At 35.1% G+C, this 15,623-nt stretch overlaps 1 protein-coding gene and 1 non-coding gene across 5 annotated transcripts in view; both read left to right on the forward strand.

Annotated features, from left to right (window-relative positions):
* SMAD4 (SMAD family member 4) overlaps positions 1 to 15,623 on the forward strand; it is a 57,379-nt gene that overhangs the window by 22,861 nt on the left and 18,895 nt on the right. For all 4 annotated transcript variants that reach the window (XR_015154091.1, XR_015154092.1, XM_086373539.1 and 1 more), the window contains exons 5-9: positions 3,579 to 3,791; positions 7,023 to 7,142; positions 7,239 to 7,355; positions 8,789 to 8,842; positions 15,041 to 15,224. Coding sequence is in view for 2 of the 4 variants with exons in the window: in XM_086373539.1 (XP_086229665.1) it covers positions 3,579 to 3,791; positions 7,023 to 7,142; positions 7,239 to 7,355; positions 8,789 to 8,842; positions 15,041 to 15,224 (688 nt within the window). In the remaining 2 variants the exon portion in view is untranslated. The remainder of the gene's footprint in view (positions 1 to 3,578; positions 3,792 to 7,022; positions 7,143 to 7,238; positions 7,356 to 8,788; positions 8,843 to 15,040; positions 15,225 to 15,623) is intronic.
* Positions 15,267 to 15,430, forward strand: LOC147346286 (U1 spliceosomal RNA). The gene has a single exon (XR_015154205.1). It is a non-coding gene; the product is annotated as a U1 spliceosomal RNA (small nuclear RNA).

Here is a 15,623-nt window from a genome sequence, read left to right on the forward strand (position 1 = left end):
TAATAATGGAAGCTGTTGTGGTCTGAAAGGGTAGCTTTAAGATTAATTGGGTAAAGCCCAGCTTATTCATCACCCAGGCATTGATACCATGTCACCTCTTTTTGAAAGTAAACACCCTTTAGATATTCACTATTCTCTGTCTGCATTTTTGGAGAATGAAAGCTTTTAACTCAGTGGGTGTTAGCGGTGATAACTGTATTAGAATCCCCCTAGGGAGCGGTTGTGATGCGATCTAATTCTGAAGACTCATTACACTGCTTCCTGTCCTAAACTATTGCTGTTATGAGTCCTTGTCATTGATGGACTTGTGTGGGTCGATAGCCCCTTTTCAGGTGCTCTAGCCCTGTAATCAGCCTTATGGATCCCCCTAGTGGTGGCTGTCTATAAAAAAAGGCTGGCCTCAGTGACTTTCCTCAGAAAACGACAGGTGTTTCTCACAAGGTCCTTTTAGATTTGGACAAAGTTTATAAGGCCATGTAGCTAAAAGTTAAGCAAATGGGATAATTCCTTCACTTTTGAGTTGGGATCTTGGTGGTAATTATTTCCAGCCTGTCTCATCTCTTATATGAAACTTTCCATGACCACATCCACTTGTGTATTGATTTTAACAAATATTTAATGAGCATGTATTGCCTGGTACTGTGTTAGGTTCCAGGGACGATAGGATAAATAGGTATGTTTTTTCCACTCGAGGAAGCACATAGTCTAATGGAGGAAAGAAAAGGTAAATAAGACAGTGGCAGTTCCATCAGACAGGCTGTGCCCTGCTTGCTAGTGGTGTTAAAGAGCAGAGGCCTAGGATGAGCTCAGTGTCTTCAGCTCTTCTGTCCGCTGTGAGTTCTTTACTCCTCACAGAGCATTTTACAATCTATATACGTGTATGACTGCTCTAAAAATACGGTTAAATCATAATAGCTAACACTTGCTAGGTACTTATTCTGTGTCAAAATGATCTACAGATATTGTGTCATCATTGTCATAATACTCCTACATGGTAGGTGGCATTATCCACATTTATCAGATACGAAGAAACTGGTTCCTGGAGAGGTCAGGGAACTTGCCCAAGATTAAGGCAGCTGGGAGGGGCTCACTATTGTTTAAATACCTAAGTGTCATAAAAGACTGTAAGCCCTGCTAAGGCAGTGAGCTTTCTTTTGTTTATTAATGTATCCCAAGTATTAGAACAGTACCTGGAACATAGGTGCTCAGTAAATATTTTTTTCAGTGAATTAATTTGTTGACTGCTAGTCCATAAAGAGAAATACTTAATAGTTTGATGTCTGTTTCCTGGACTTTAAAAATATATACTATATGTTTTTTTAATTTTTTTTTGAATAGGCAATACATGGTCCATAAAATCAAAATACTATAAAAAGGTATACAGTGAAAAGAAGTGCTCCCACCCCTGTCCCCATTCCCCCCTACCTCAGGTAATCACTTTTATTAGTTTCTGGTGTTTCCTTCCAGGGTTTCTTTGCGCAAAAATACATGTTTTATTTCCCTCCTTTCTTACACAAAAACATATTGTGCACTTTTCTGGACCTTGCTTTTTTACTTAGAGTATATGATTTTTTGAAACGTAAGTATGATTATAGTGTACAGTAGTGTTTTTTAACCAACTTTTTTGCTCTTTGAAAAAATGTCTTACAGACATCGCTCCTTGTTGATACCCCGGTTTTACCTAAGAAACTTGTTTTAAATTACTTGATTAAAGAGTCTTGTAGACTGGTAGAAGTTCCAAACTTACACTTGGAAAGGTTTAGTCAATGTGTTAGGCAAGAAGAAGTTATGAGACGTAACTTTTTAAAAGCAGAATTCAATTATTTTCATATCTTTTTTTTTTTGGCTGCGCTGTGTGGCTTGCAGGCTCTTAGTTCCCCAACCAGGAATTGAACCTGGGCTATGGCAGTGAGAGCACCTAGTCCCAACCAGTGGACCATCAGGGAATTCCCGTAATTCAAGTGTTAAAATTACACAGTAAGCCAAAGTGTCAGTTGGAAAGTAGAAGCGATGAATATCAAGTTAACCAGCTGTATCTTCAAATTAGTAACTTTCTCCTTAGGTACTAGCAATAACAATATCTTGATAAAAAGATTCCAGTCACTATAAACAACAAAAGCCCTAAAATTTCCAAAAATTAAATAGAGATATTAGGATCTTATGGAGAAAATTACGGGACTTTGTTGACAAGTGTAATTTTTAAAAAATTGAATAAATACAGTCATATCCACATGGTTTTTTCTTTGCATTTTTATAATTTAGCCAACATTAGTGATGAATGGTTAGATCCACTCTTTTTTTTTTTAACTGACATACAATGATATGTTAAGCTCCTTTTGGTTGTCTTTTTGTTTCCATAGAATTTTCTAAACAGAAACCCTTTGGAGTGGAATTTATGGGTCTTAAAAATATCAATGTCTTCATTATGATGCATGACAAAGTCCTTTAAGAGATTATATGTCAACATTTGAACAATAGATTATTCTTACCTCTTTGAAATGTTCTAATTTAATAAAAATAGCCACGTTGTAATGAATTAGTATTTATGTGTAATAGATTTTATCAAAGATTGACATAGAGAAAGATAAGGAGCATTACATGCTGATTCTTAATGGAAAAGAGAATGGCTGTTTGTGGACTGTTGACTGCTCTAGGAACAGAACCTAGTGTTAAGAGTTCAGTAGATTGTAAAATTCTAGGGTAGTGTTCAGGTGCAGTAAAGGGTTGCTTGCTAAAGATAAAAAGCAAACCCCAAAACTATTACCTAAAAAGAAGTGGGAAGTTCTGGGCAGAGCCACTGATACTATAAATGCAATTTCAGTTTTCTTTTTTTCCTCACAGTAAAGCCGACTAACTATTCCTGGTTTGTTCAAGAAAAAGATGTTGTTATCAAGTAGGGTCAGTTTACAGGGTTACATTAAGGTGTAACTATGTAGGAGAGAGATGTTGTTTGTTGAGTTTCCACACTACATATTTATAAAGCATCGTAATTTGGGTTGGGTTTCTAGAAGGAAATTTCAGTTTGACTTACCATTTGAGATTTTTCTGCTCCTTCTAATTTTTTAGGGGACATTTAGTATACTTCACTTTCAAAGAATACATTACTTAATAATGCTGGATCCTGGCATTGGATAGCTGTCAGATCCCACTCATATTTTTACACTGTGAAATTAGCAAAAAGATAAAAAAAATTAATTACTCGATCTCAAATTTGGTCTTCTTAATGAGGTAAACACTTTCTCCAGCCACTTGATTTTTGCCTATGTTATATATTTAAGGTGATAATTACGTTTAGATTATTAATTGGGAAGCTCAGAAATACCTTTTCAGGACCATAGCTGGAGGTTGTTGGAATTTAGTAGCCTTCAAATTTCAAGGCATTAATCAGATTGATCTGATGCCACTATCTCTAAATAAATAGCTTTCGCTGATAAAGTAGAATGCTTTTAAAGTTGTATGAGAAAATTCTGAGTTACACTCTAGTTGATTTTAGGTGTTGTTAATGTTACTTACAAAATTTTTTTTTCCTGGGAATAAAAGCTTATAAGATTTTAAAATATGTTTGTTTTTCTGTGTAGCTCCACCAAGTATGTTGGTGAAGGATGAATATGTTCATGACTTTGAGGGACAGCCATCATTATCCACTGAAGGGCATTCAATTCAAACCATCCAGCATCCACCAAGTAATCGTGCATCGACGGAGACATACAGCACCCCAGCTCTCTTAGCTCCATCTGAGTCTAATGCTACCAGCACCACCAATTTTCCCAACATTCCTGTGGCTTCCACAAGTGAGTTGTAGAGTCAGATGTAGTCAGCAACATGAATTTTCCTAACCATTGAATATTTATAGGTAGTCACTTGGAGGGGACCTCCGAGTAAGTGAATATTAAAAGTACTGTGGTTATCTTTCATGGGTTAACAAGCATCAGATAGGTTTTTGAGTTGTCCTGGAAAAAAAAAGATATTTGTAATTTAAAAAAATTTAAATTTATATTAATGTAACAGGACATAAACCGTCTTATGTTGATGTATAGTCCCTTGGAATTTAAGTAATGCTTTAAATTAGTGGTCTAATTTGTACTTTATTACATGCAGAAGAAGTCTTTTGAGCTTTCACATAAATTTTAGAGAAATGTTTAAGTAGAGAACAAATAGTTTTGAACCAAGATGTTTATAGAAATCTGTATTAATGGAATTGCAAACTTTCCTCTAATCAGTGTTTTATTTTGCTTTATCTGGCAGATTACTTTATAATTGTCATCTCAGTCTCCAGTTGTACAAGCTTATTAGAAAAAAGGATCTTGACAAATTTGTTTGTAACATAAGACCCTCAAGATAGATGTTAAGTGTTCTGGTCAATTTTGGAATAAAGCTAAATTATATGTATCTTTTTTTTTCCTAACAAGAAGTGTATTTTAAAAAGATTGTTTCCAGTTTAGAGGTACTGCCTTCTCTGCCGTGTCATGGAAGCAGAGGGCTATTAGGTTCAGCTTTTCTTGGGGCCTGGTCAAGGCAATAATGACCTTATGTTGGACAGTTTTCAGCTTGGCAAGTGGAGTGGCCTTTTTAAAAAAAAAAAAAAATGGGGGTATAGTTGCTTTACGCCGCTGCGTCAGTTTCTGCTGTGTAGCAGAGTGAGTCAGCCGTATGTATGTCTGTCTCCTCTTCCTTGGATTTGCTTCCCATTGAAGTCACCGCAGAGCACTGAGCGGAGGTCCCTGTGCTGCACAGTAGGTTCTCACTGGTTCTCAGTTTTATACATTGTAGTGCATGTGTGTTAGTCCCAGTCTCCCAATTTGTCCCCACCCCGCATCGTTCCTTTTTTTAATTAATCACAGAACAGGGTCTTGGCATTTGTATTACTGTGTTATTTGTACGTCGGTGCTAAGGAGATTGTGTCTCAGCCCACAACCGCAGTGAATTGTTGATGCATCTGGACTGATACTTTGTACATTGATATCAAAGAAAGCACATTCTGTTTATTTTAGTATCAGATCAAGTTCAACATAGAAATTTGATCTTTGGAACAAATGGAGGATTTATTTCTACAGTTGAATTTCAGATAGAGTATACCAAATTTCCCCTGGTTTAATTTATTTTACCTTTTCAAATAATATCCTTTGTATTTCCTACACAAGATGACAGTCTTCATACAGACAGTATATTCCAAATAGATTGGACCATATAGGTTAAACACATACTTTAGAGCCTGAACCTTTAATCACTTGGTGCTTCTGTTATCTCTGTATTAACCAGTTTGGGAATATAGTTGATAAACGAGTGGGTAAGGAAAGAAAATAAAAGAAGGTACATTATAGCCACTTGAGCATAGATGAGTGCCACTTACCTCTGTTGATCCTATCTGAGGATTGAATTGGCATGCCTTTGTTGATGATTGCTCATGCAACTTCATTTTAACCATTAATGTTCCCTGGGACGAAGTCCTAGTCAAGATCAGAAAAAGTGGTATGAATGAAATATGGGTAATTTTGTCTTGGTGTTTTTTGGATGTATTTTCACAATGAGTAGTAATTAACTGTAAGTTTTAGAATTTGTTGCAGAATGTTTCCTTAGATCTTAAAAAGTATACTGATAAAATTAGAAAAAGGAAAAGAAATGACTAAAATAGAGGAATTGAAAGACTTCATGAGTTGTTTAATTTCATTTTCTATACTTGGAATTGTGTAATGAACGTATTCAGTATAGATAACTGTAGTGGGCGTTAGGTTCAGTTGGAACCTGAATATCTTCAGGGATTCTTTCTAAATTAAAACAGTTCAATTTCTCCTGTGTAGTGACAATTTTTATAAGATAGCTAAGAGTATATAACATGTACAGTTGTTAAAAATAAGAGCAAATATGTAATTAACCTTTAAAGATAATCTGTAAAAATTTGAGGGGGATGAGTAGGAAGGGAGGTTGCTGAAAACATCATCTTTAAAAAATTAATAGTTTAGGGAGTATTGAAATAGTCTCTTTAGCTTTTAATTTTATAACCTTAGCCTTACAGAAATCTGATTTGTAGCAGGAAGAAAAATTTTCTTTTTCTTCATACTTTGAGCTGTTTGTTGCATATTTGGGCAATGGTGTCATTTACTCTCTTCTATCTGATTATACTCCCATATGGATGAGAAAAGATTGAGGTAATGCCAGTAACAATAATTATGGAATTTTAGTGCTTTCCAAGTGAGATGCACAGTTGACTTAATACTTGCTTGAAGAAATTTAGCTTTTTCCACACGAAAGATAAAGCCTTAAAAATGTAAGCAATTTCATAGAATGGTTTTGAATAGAATAAGAATAGTTTTCCTGTTTCATTACATATAAGAGGGCAACTAATTTCCTGTAAATCCAGGAATATGATAGTGTTCTTAGAGGCAATTCTTGATTTTTAAAAGTACATGAGAAAATTTCAAAATAGACTGAATTTTTTTTTTTTTGGTTTGTTTTATTTATTAAAACTCGCAAATGCTGCGTTGACTGGACAGTGGAGCTTACCTTTTTTCCTTTTAACTTTCTCACCTTACCCATTACATTCCATTTAAAATACTTGCCTGCTCTCCTTTTTTATTGAACTTTAGCATTCTGCCATTACTAGTACCATTGCTGATACTAATGAACTTTCCAATTTTCAACATTTCCTTGAGCCTGGACTTTTGGAATCCTAACAGAAAGATGCAAAAGCTAGATGGAGTGGCTGTGGGTGAACTAATGTACTTCTGAAGAAGTTATTAAGATAGGCTGGACCTGTACTGGGGTTTTGCTGGCATTTGGAGAATATTTGTGAAGAGTGGGCCACTAAAATCAGCTAGATATTAGAATAATTTTGAACTTCTTCAAGTGAAGATTTGCCTTTATGGATGACTGTAGGGTTTTTATTTGATAGGCCATGGGCGAGTTCCACTCTTTGCTCATCTTTATAGTTGTGACTTTCAGGTGTAATTAATCCTTCATTTACTGTATAAGCCATAGGATTGCATCTATAAATGTACCATATTAATGTCTTCTTGTTCCTCTAGGTCAGCCCGCCAGTATACTGGCAGGCAGCCATAGTGAAGGATTGTTGCAGATAGCTTCAGGGCCTCAGCCAGGACAGCAGCAGAATGGATTTACTGGTCAGCCAGCTACTTATCATCATAGTATGTACATGCTTTTTAAAATCTTTTAAGTAGTTGAGAAAAAATAGGCAGACTTTATATAAAAGCAAATTAATCCATATGGGCCTTAATTTTTAGACAGCACTACCACCTGGACGGGAAGTAGGACTGCACCATACACACCTAATTTGCCTCACCACCAAAACGGCCATCTCCAGCACCACCCGCCTATGCCGCCCCATCCCGGACATTACTGTAAGCTCTTGTTTTTGTTGTAAGGGCCTTTTCTTTTTTGAAGTTTGTTTTCTTTCTGTTTTTTAAAAAATGTTTTTACATCTTTTATTCATCTTACAATTTAGTTTCATTAAATGATTAGTGCTTTTCAGTTTTTCATAGTTATGTTATCATACCTTTGTTTTAGAGGATTGATATTTACAAAACACTTTTATTTCTTCCTTGCTGATGTTTCATTAACACCACATTGATTGCCATTCATTTGTTTGTTTTGTATATGTTCTTAGATCTCATGTGTATTTGTATATCCATCCTAAGTGGACTGAAACTCCTTGAGAGTCACGGTCTCAAGGTTTCTCTCACTGTGGAGTTCAGCATACCGTAGACACACGGATGTTAAATCTGTCATTATTCTGTGCAGGCTTGATTGGGGTACCCTACTGATAACCAACCGTAGCTTGTAGTTTCAGGCAGAATAGGAACATTGTTCATTTGGCTTAATAAAATCAAGAGTATAAATCTTTCATATATATTAAACCCTTTTCCTCAATTATAAGAGCAGTAGTACCAAAGGAAACTTGGAAAATAACACAGAGGAGTGAATAAGAAAATAAAAATTACCCAGAATTCTACTACCCAGAGATATCTACTCCTAATATTTTGTCACATTTTTCTTTCCAGTCATATAATTGGTATATGTGTTAATTTGGGGGGAGGAGGCTATCAGACTGTGAATATGTTACTGTACCTTGCTTTTTTACAGTTACGTTACTATGTTTCCCTGTCTTATGAGAGTGTAACTTTTACTGGCTGCGTGGCCAGCATAGTTGTTAAGGGTGCTGAGTGTGGATGCTTAACTACCTGTGTGACCATTGGCAAGTTATTTAACCTCCCTAAGCCTTAAGGGTATTAACAGTAGTATATGTCTCAAGGGACGCTGTAAGAAGTAAATGTATTAATTCATGTGATTCATTTAACACAATGTCTTAACACATAATGATCTCACAGTTATTGCCAGTTTGTAAATATTCTTAATTTAATAAATCATAAACACTTATTTTAAAATGGATCTAACGGTTTGGATTATAATTATATCTTACAGTATGAAATATACTGTATTACATGTTACATGAATAATTTACTTAATAATTTGCATTGAAGTTTGCATATATTTAAACTGCATGTATAGGTATTATAAATTAATAGTTGGCATATGGCATTAAAATGTTGGCTATTAATGTCTACAAAAGCAATTCAAGAAAAAAGTGATTCAAGAGTATTTGCATACTATAATTTTAAAATCAAGTTTTTAAGTTCTTAGACATTGTATAAACTTGATCTAAACAATTCCTAAGGTATAATAGTTATATTTAAAGGTTTATTAAAAGTTTTGGCACTGGAAAACTTTTAATAAATAAAAATGGGATTTTTTTTTTTTACTGTCTTTTCTTTAGGGCCACCAGTTCACAATGAGCTTGCATTCCAGCCTCCTATTTCTAATCATCCTGGTAAGTGTATTTCAGAATAAATTACCTACATTTAGTTTTTCTTAATGACAATGAGACATATATGCACACAGATTTTAATATAACTGCAGAATAACTTTTCAGATAAGTATGATATTCATTATGGCATTAGTTAATTAACAGTTTATGAGTAACAGATATAATCACACATAAACTGTTCACATTTGATTTTTTTTAACTGTTTGAAAGAAATGACAAGATTCCTGTTTTTGGCTAAAATATAAAGTACCAAAATTCTGCTTTTAAGACAAACATTTGATACATAAATGTGCAGTGGAAGAAACCAGGTTTCAAAATAGAACATCTGTAACACTGTAGCTTAAAAAGCCAGGAAGACTCTTAAGTAGATGCTGAACAGAAAAATAATTCACTGTATCTGTCTTAGGTAGGTTCAGGAATCTCTTCTTAATTGGAATTTAGAAACTATTTGCATTAAATTATGTTCAAAATAGTAGATTAAATAGCTCAGTAGATTTCAACTATAAACATAATAAAACAGAAAGTTTGGAAATAAAATACTGAAGGCTTCTTAACATAAACATAGGATTTTGATTTGTTTTTCTTCCCTCCGTCCTATTGTATCTGTTTTTCTTTGCTTAGAAAGATGCAGATACATAATTTCATCACCTTAGTTTTTCCCCAGTTTGTTTAATTATGAAGAATTTCAACATATACCAAATACCAGTATAGAAAATTCTCATTCCTCAGTTTCAGCTGTTATTAACTACTGGCCAGTCTTGTTTCTTTCATACCCTCACCTACTTTTCATACCCTTACCTGTTATTAGGGTAGAAATCCTATATAATCATTTGATACATAAATATTTCCATATTTATTTTCAGTGAAGGTTTTTTAAAAATATAACTACAGTAACCATAAGATCAAATTAAAGGATAACTCATAGTTCCTCAAATAAATCTACATTATTTTCTTAAATAGTGTTCAGTTATCTATTTTTTTGTTGGTTCTGACTTCTAGCTGTTAAAAAAAAGCATTGAGGGTAGGCTCTTTATTCTTTAATTAGTCTCATATTTCAGTTTAGGAGATTTAAAGAATTTCTATCTCAAAAGGTCACGTTGCTTTAGTGATCACATCAGAGTATGAGAACCATTTTACGATGCTCACCAATAGTAGATGTGATACTTTCATTAACTTTTACTGATTTGAGAGGCAAATGTTTGTTTTGATAAGGAGAAGAACACTGCTGGCGGGACAGAAGTATTTTTTAAACATACGTATTTACTAGTTGAGCAAACTCCAGGAGATGGTGGAGGACAGGGGAGCTTGGCGTGCTGTAGTCCATGGGGTCACAAACAGTCAGTCACAAATAGTGACTGAACAACAGCACTGATTTAGTAGTTACATGTATACATTTTTTAACCATATATATTTACTGAATTATCCTTTTTAGTGGATTTCTAATCTTATTTTCACATTTTTGTGAGTCAAGGGGTCTTGCCTTTCTATAAACATTTAATTAAGAAATGTAATAAACAGAAGCACATAAAACCAGTACACATACAGTCTAGTGAATAGTGTGGAAGCCAGCACCTGTGTCACCAGCACCCAGACTGAAAATTAACGCACTGCAGCACTACCAGAAGCCTCCCTGCCCTACCCGTTGCCTCAGCCAAAGGCTTCTTCTCCCCTCTTCTGGAGGTAACTGCTGTCTTGCTTTTTATGGACTTGTATTTCATTTACGATGAATGCATCCCTAGACAATCCAGTTTAGTAGTTTGATTTTACCACTTTTTGAAATTACATAAATGGAATCATTGTATCAGAATCTTACTTCATGTTAATAAATATATTGTGAGAAGCCAGGAAAATCTAGAGGCTTAAGAATGAGAATGTTGCTGGTTTCAGGCAGCATCACAGAGTCAGTCGTGGCCCCAGCAGCTTGGGGGGTCTCAGTGTTCTCAGGGCTTGGTGACCGGCGGTCTACAGGGGGAAGGGTAACGAGGGCCCTGAACAGAGCCTACCCTGGAGGAGCAGTGGCAGGGAGCTGGGAATGGTGGCATGGAGCTAGTTATTTGGGTTCAATTTTGGATTCATCAATTGCTTTGGCCTCTTGATGGATTTACTTCATTTTTCTCATTGTAGAACTGATGTTGAGACTTAACACCTCCTGATGATTAGGGAATAACATTCATTAGTTACTAGGATACGCATCTGTAGTGCCATGCACTGGCATTAAAGCTTCTATTTTATGAGTAGAATGGGAAATGACCAATTAGTATTGGTCTTTACCTTGGTGTAAAGGGTTTCAAACAGGACATCTGCTTGGTGAGTTATGTGCTTTGACTTTGATGGCTAAGTTGAAGAATATTTTTGGAAAAAGCTGATCTTTCATTTCTAATTTCTTTTGACTGATGCTCTTTTCCTTTTTTATGAAACTGAGATAATACTCATTAAATATTGATTGCAAATTAAAGTGAAGAGTTTTCCTCAGTGTCTTGAGGTGGTCTTAGTCATTGATACATGGATACAGAATTCACAGATTTGCAAATCCAGATTGTATTCTAGTACTCTGGAACTACCATTTAAGAGAGTGATTTTATGTGTTCATAAAAGATTCTCACAGGACATCTCATTCAGATCTAAATAACAAAAAGAGTAATTCATAATGAGCCACGTAGGTTCTTTAACCAAATGATTAACTTTCTCTTTATTCAAGAGAATAAAGAGAAATAAGAGAATTCTTAAACTTTTGTTTAAGAAATTAAAGATAATGCCTTGGAGACTTATATTTTCTATTATAATTGAACAACATTTTTTTGATAAAGCTGTGCTTTGTAATACATTTCCCCATTACAAAAAAATACTTAGCTGAGTTTTTAATATAGTGTTAAAGAAATTCATGTTGTTAAGTCAGTCTTTCAAAACCTTTCCCCTGGTCAGTGATGAGCAGCCCGTAGACTTCACGAGACCAGTTTAGCCTCACTAATTTAAGGAACAAGAAACTAAAAATAGCTATGTCAGCAGATACTAACAGTCTCTCTCCCTTTTAGGTGAGTTGGGACATTAAGAATGCTCTCTTGGAGTTGATTAAATTCTGTCTTGCAATTGCTGTTAGCTTTGAGAGGCTGCAGGCTTATCACCTATATGGCATTTGGTTCTTGGAGCAAAAGAGCACAGAGAGATCCAGAAAGGCTGAATGCGTGTTTCCTATTACCTTCTCCTGTTTTAAAAATAAGAATGTTCCCTCCTAGTTGTATAGTAGGTTTAAGTGGACTAGAAAATGTTTTCACATGGTATTTTATATCCCCACACCACCAAATTCTCTGGATTGCCTTTTAGGTTACCTCTAGCACCCTCCCTCCTCACAGATAACCCCTTTGCTCTTGCTTTCCTGGGCCTTAATAATCCTGTTAATTAGATGGTTGTTTTTATCCCTGGTCTATGGTACAACTCTGATGTCAGTTTCATTTGATCCTCACAACCACCAAAATGCAGCTTTATTGTATGGTGTCATTGTTGTGTTGAGCTCGGTCGCTTCAGTTTTGTCCATCTATTTGCGACCCCGCGGACCATAGCCCACCAGGCTCATGGGATTCTACAGGCAAGAATACTGGAGTGGGTTGCCATGCCCTTCTCCAGGGGATCTTCCCAACCCAGGGATCAAACCCACGTCTCCTGCGTTGGCAGGCAGGTTCTTTACTGCTGAGCCACTGGGAAATGTGTGTTGTGAAATATTAAGCAAACAAAAATCCCTTTGGTGACTTGGAAATAGTAAAGTAAGGTTTAAGTGTAGTTGCAAATGTTGTAATTTATGATGATGAAAGTATATTTTTCTTATTTAAACATGAAGATAATACAACTCTCTTTTTCCCCCTCAGTTGGCTCTCATGGAAAAAAGACTGCTTGCTATGGCACTTTCCTTGAAATAGTGTTCTTTAGTATGAACTAGGAAATGCATATTCTTGGATCTCATTTTTTTAAGTACCATTGAAAACATTCTTGACTTCAGGATATTATTTGTAACAAAATTTACTCTTTGAGCTGATTATTTAAAGATCTTTTTTAAGTGCTATTACCATTTTTTGCTGCCAAAAAACATTGGGTAATTTTTATGTTGTCTTAGACTACCTCTTTAGTTTTAGCTTCAACCAATATATCACCTGTTATGTTTGATGAAGCTTCTTTGTCTAGAGCATAATATAATGCTTTTAATCGTTTTTTTTTTTAATTTAATTTTATTTTTTAACTTTACAATATTGTATTGGTTTTGCCATATATCAAAATGAATCTGCCACAGGTATACGTGTGTTCCTCATCCTGAACCCTCCTCCCTCCTCCCTCCCCATACCATCCCTCTGGGTCGTCCCAATGCACCAACTCCAAGCATCCAGTATCGTGCATCGAACCTGGACTGGCGACTCGTTTCATATATGATATTATACATGTTTCAATGCCATTCTCCCAAATCATCCCACCCTCTCCCTCTCCCACTGAGTCCAAAAGACTGTTCTATACATCCGTAAATATTTACTATATAAATATTTATAAAGTTTTACTATATAAATATTTATAAAGTTTCAACTTTATAAATATTTCAAAACTAGCTTTTTAAGAAGACACTTTAATATATTGCTAGTTTTCATGTTATTATAATAAAAAATAATTAAAGGAGTGTTTGTGACTAGTTGGTTCTTCTGTATGGCAGAACATTTGCATTATTCAGGTTTTGAATCACCCAGTTTTCATATGGTCTTTTTTATTAATACTTCATTGGGAAGTCCTTTTTTCCTTGACAGCATTTTGAAAAGCAATTAGATACTTATAGACTTGATAAGAACTTTGTTTTTAATACATTTTAAGCATTTATCATATTTCATTTTTAGATCTTTTGGGAGGTTTTAAAATGGGTTTTTTTTTTTTTTGGTCATACTGAGTATCTTTTCATCTTGTTGAAAGTTTTATTCATATTCTAGTTTAGCCAAAGTTCATAAATGGCACAGTAATATGCAGATAAATAATTGGTTCATCATAGAAAACGTTAATCCTCTCGTTGGTGGCACTGGCCTTTTCCCGCCTGTGTCAGACTCCTTTCTACTCTCTAGACTTTGGCTTTCCTCCTGAGAGTTACATTTGCAGTCTCCACATACGCACATGGCCTTCCAGGTCTGACTTCTTCAGATAGGGTGCAGCCCTGCCGTCTAGTTTGAAGGACCTTCCCACTCTTCTGTCCCGTACCCTTTTAAATTTCCTTCATAGTGTTTGTCATTACCTGAGTTATCTTGCTAATTTATTCACTTATTTGTCTGCTGCACCTCCATGAAAATAAGGACAGTAGCTAACAGTAGCTGCCTTGTTCACTGCTGTATATGTAGTGCCTACAAAAATTCCCATGTACCCCATAAATACTTGTTATTTCAAAAAGGAAAATCAAATAATTTCCATATATGTGGGCTCTATGTAATAATTGTATTCTAACAAAAATTAGAAATACTTGGTTAGCTATATTTACATACCAAACTAGATAGTGGCTTTCTTTCCCCCCAATCATTTAAAATTATTTAAAATCATTTATTGTTGTTAAATGAATACACTACACACATTCTCAAAGGTAAAATTGTAGTAGTTATAAATGGACTTCACCAAAAATACAGATGGGACAAATGACCTTTCATCCCAGAGACGGTTGAAAATTCGTGCTCACAGAAGCTATGTAGTTGGAGTGTAATTAACTTAGACTCTGTAGCGTTGAATGTCTAACTTGGTTATGTACTTTCTCTCATTTAGGGATCTATAAATATATACCAGACTGATGTTACTCAAGAACACTTCTTTGAAATACGTATTAGAATCTGTGTGTTGTTTGTTTTTTTTAAAGTTCAGACTACATAGAAAATATTATGTGCAGTCAGATGAAACATCATGGGAAAAATTTTATGATTCTAATTGTTTCCATTTAAATTCCCTGTTGATTGAGTACTTTGAAGTAAGAACAAAATTAAGGATTTTAAAAATGATATATTTTTTTAACTTTAAGAATGCTAGGTAATAAGCTGAAAAATAGAAGACCTGGCCGTGCTTACTTTGTAATGCATTGTCAGTTCTCCTGGATGCTCTCCCCTTCCTTTAGCCTTTAAGAAAAGCTTTGTCATATGGAGTGAAAGTGAGAGCCTTGTACCTTTCTCACATGAGTGACTGTCTTCTCCCATTTGTCTCCTGTAGCTCCTGAGTATTGGTGTTCCATTGCTTACTTTGAGATGGATGTTCAAGTAGGAGAGACATTTAAAGTTCCTTCAAGCTGTCCTATTGTTACTGTTGATGGATATGTAGACCCTTCTGGAGGAGATCGCTTTTGCTTGGGTCAACTCTCCAATGTCCACAGGACAGAAGCCATTGAGAGAGCAAGGTATTGCAGTATAGTTAGTTCATTTTAAATACTGAACTTCTAATACTTAACTGGCAGGGGAGATACCATGATTACGAAGGTGGTTTTCCCAGGGTGAGGCTTATCCGTTGCACTCCAGATGTGCTGACCCCTGCAATTTCCCCAGATGTGGGAAACCCGACTGCATAATTTGTGGTGGTAGGGGACTACGTTTGCGCTTTCCCCTATTTAAAAAAAAGAAAAAAAAAATTAAAAACTGAACTTCTATTTGAAGCTATATTTTTCAGTGTAAATTATGTTTTTGAATATAAAGGAATAAAGATAATTTTAAACATTTAGAACTTGTAAGCATTTCATTTTAAGCGTAGATGTTTGTTATTTGATAAAATGCAGTCTCTTTTTAAAAGTTCATGAGGTTTC

This window comes from Bos grunniens, chromosome 24, assembly GCF_055505025.1.
Source record: "Bos grunniens cultivar Pamir isolate PY7600 chromosome 24, Bosgru_T2T1.0, whole genome shotgun sequence".
NCBI classification, from domain to species: Eukaryota; Metazoa; Chordata; class Mammalia; order Artiodactyla; family Bovidae; genus Bos; species Bos grunniens.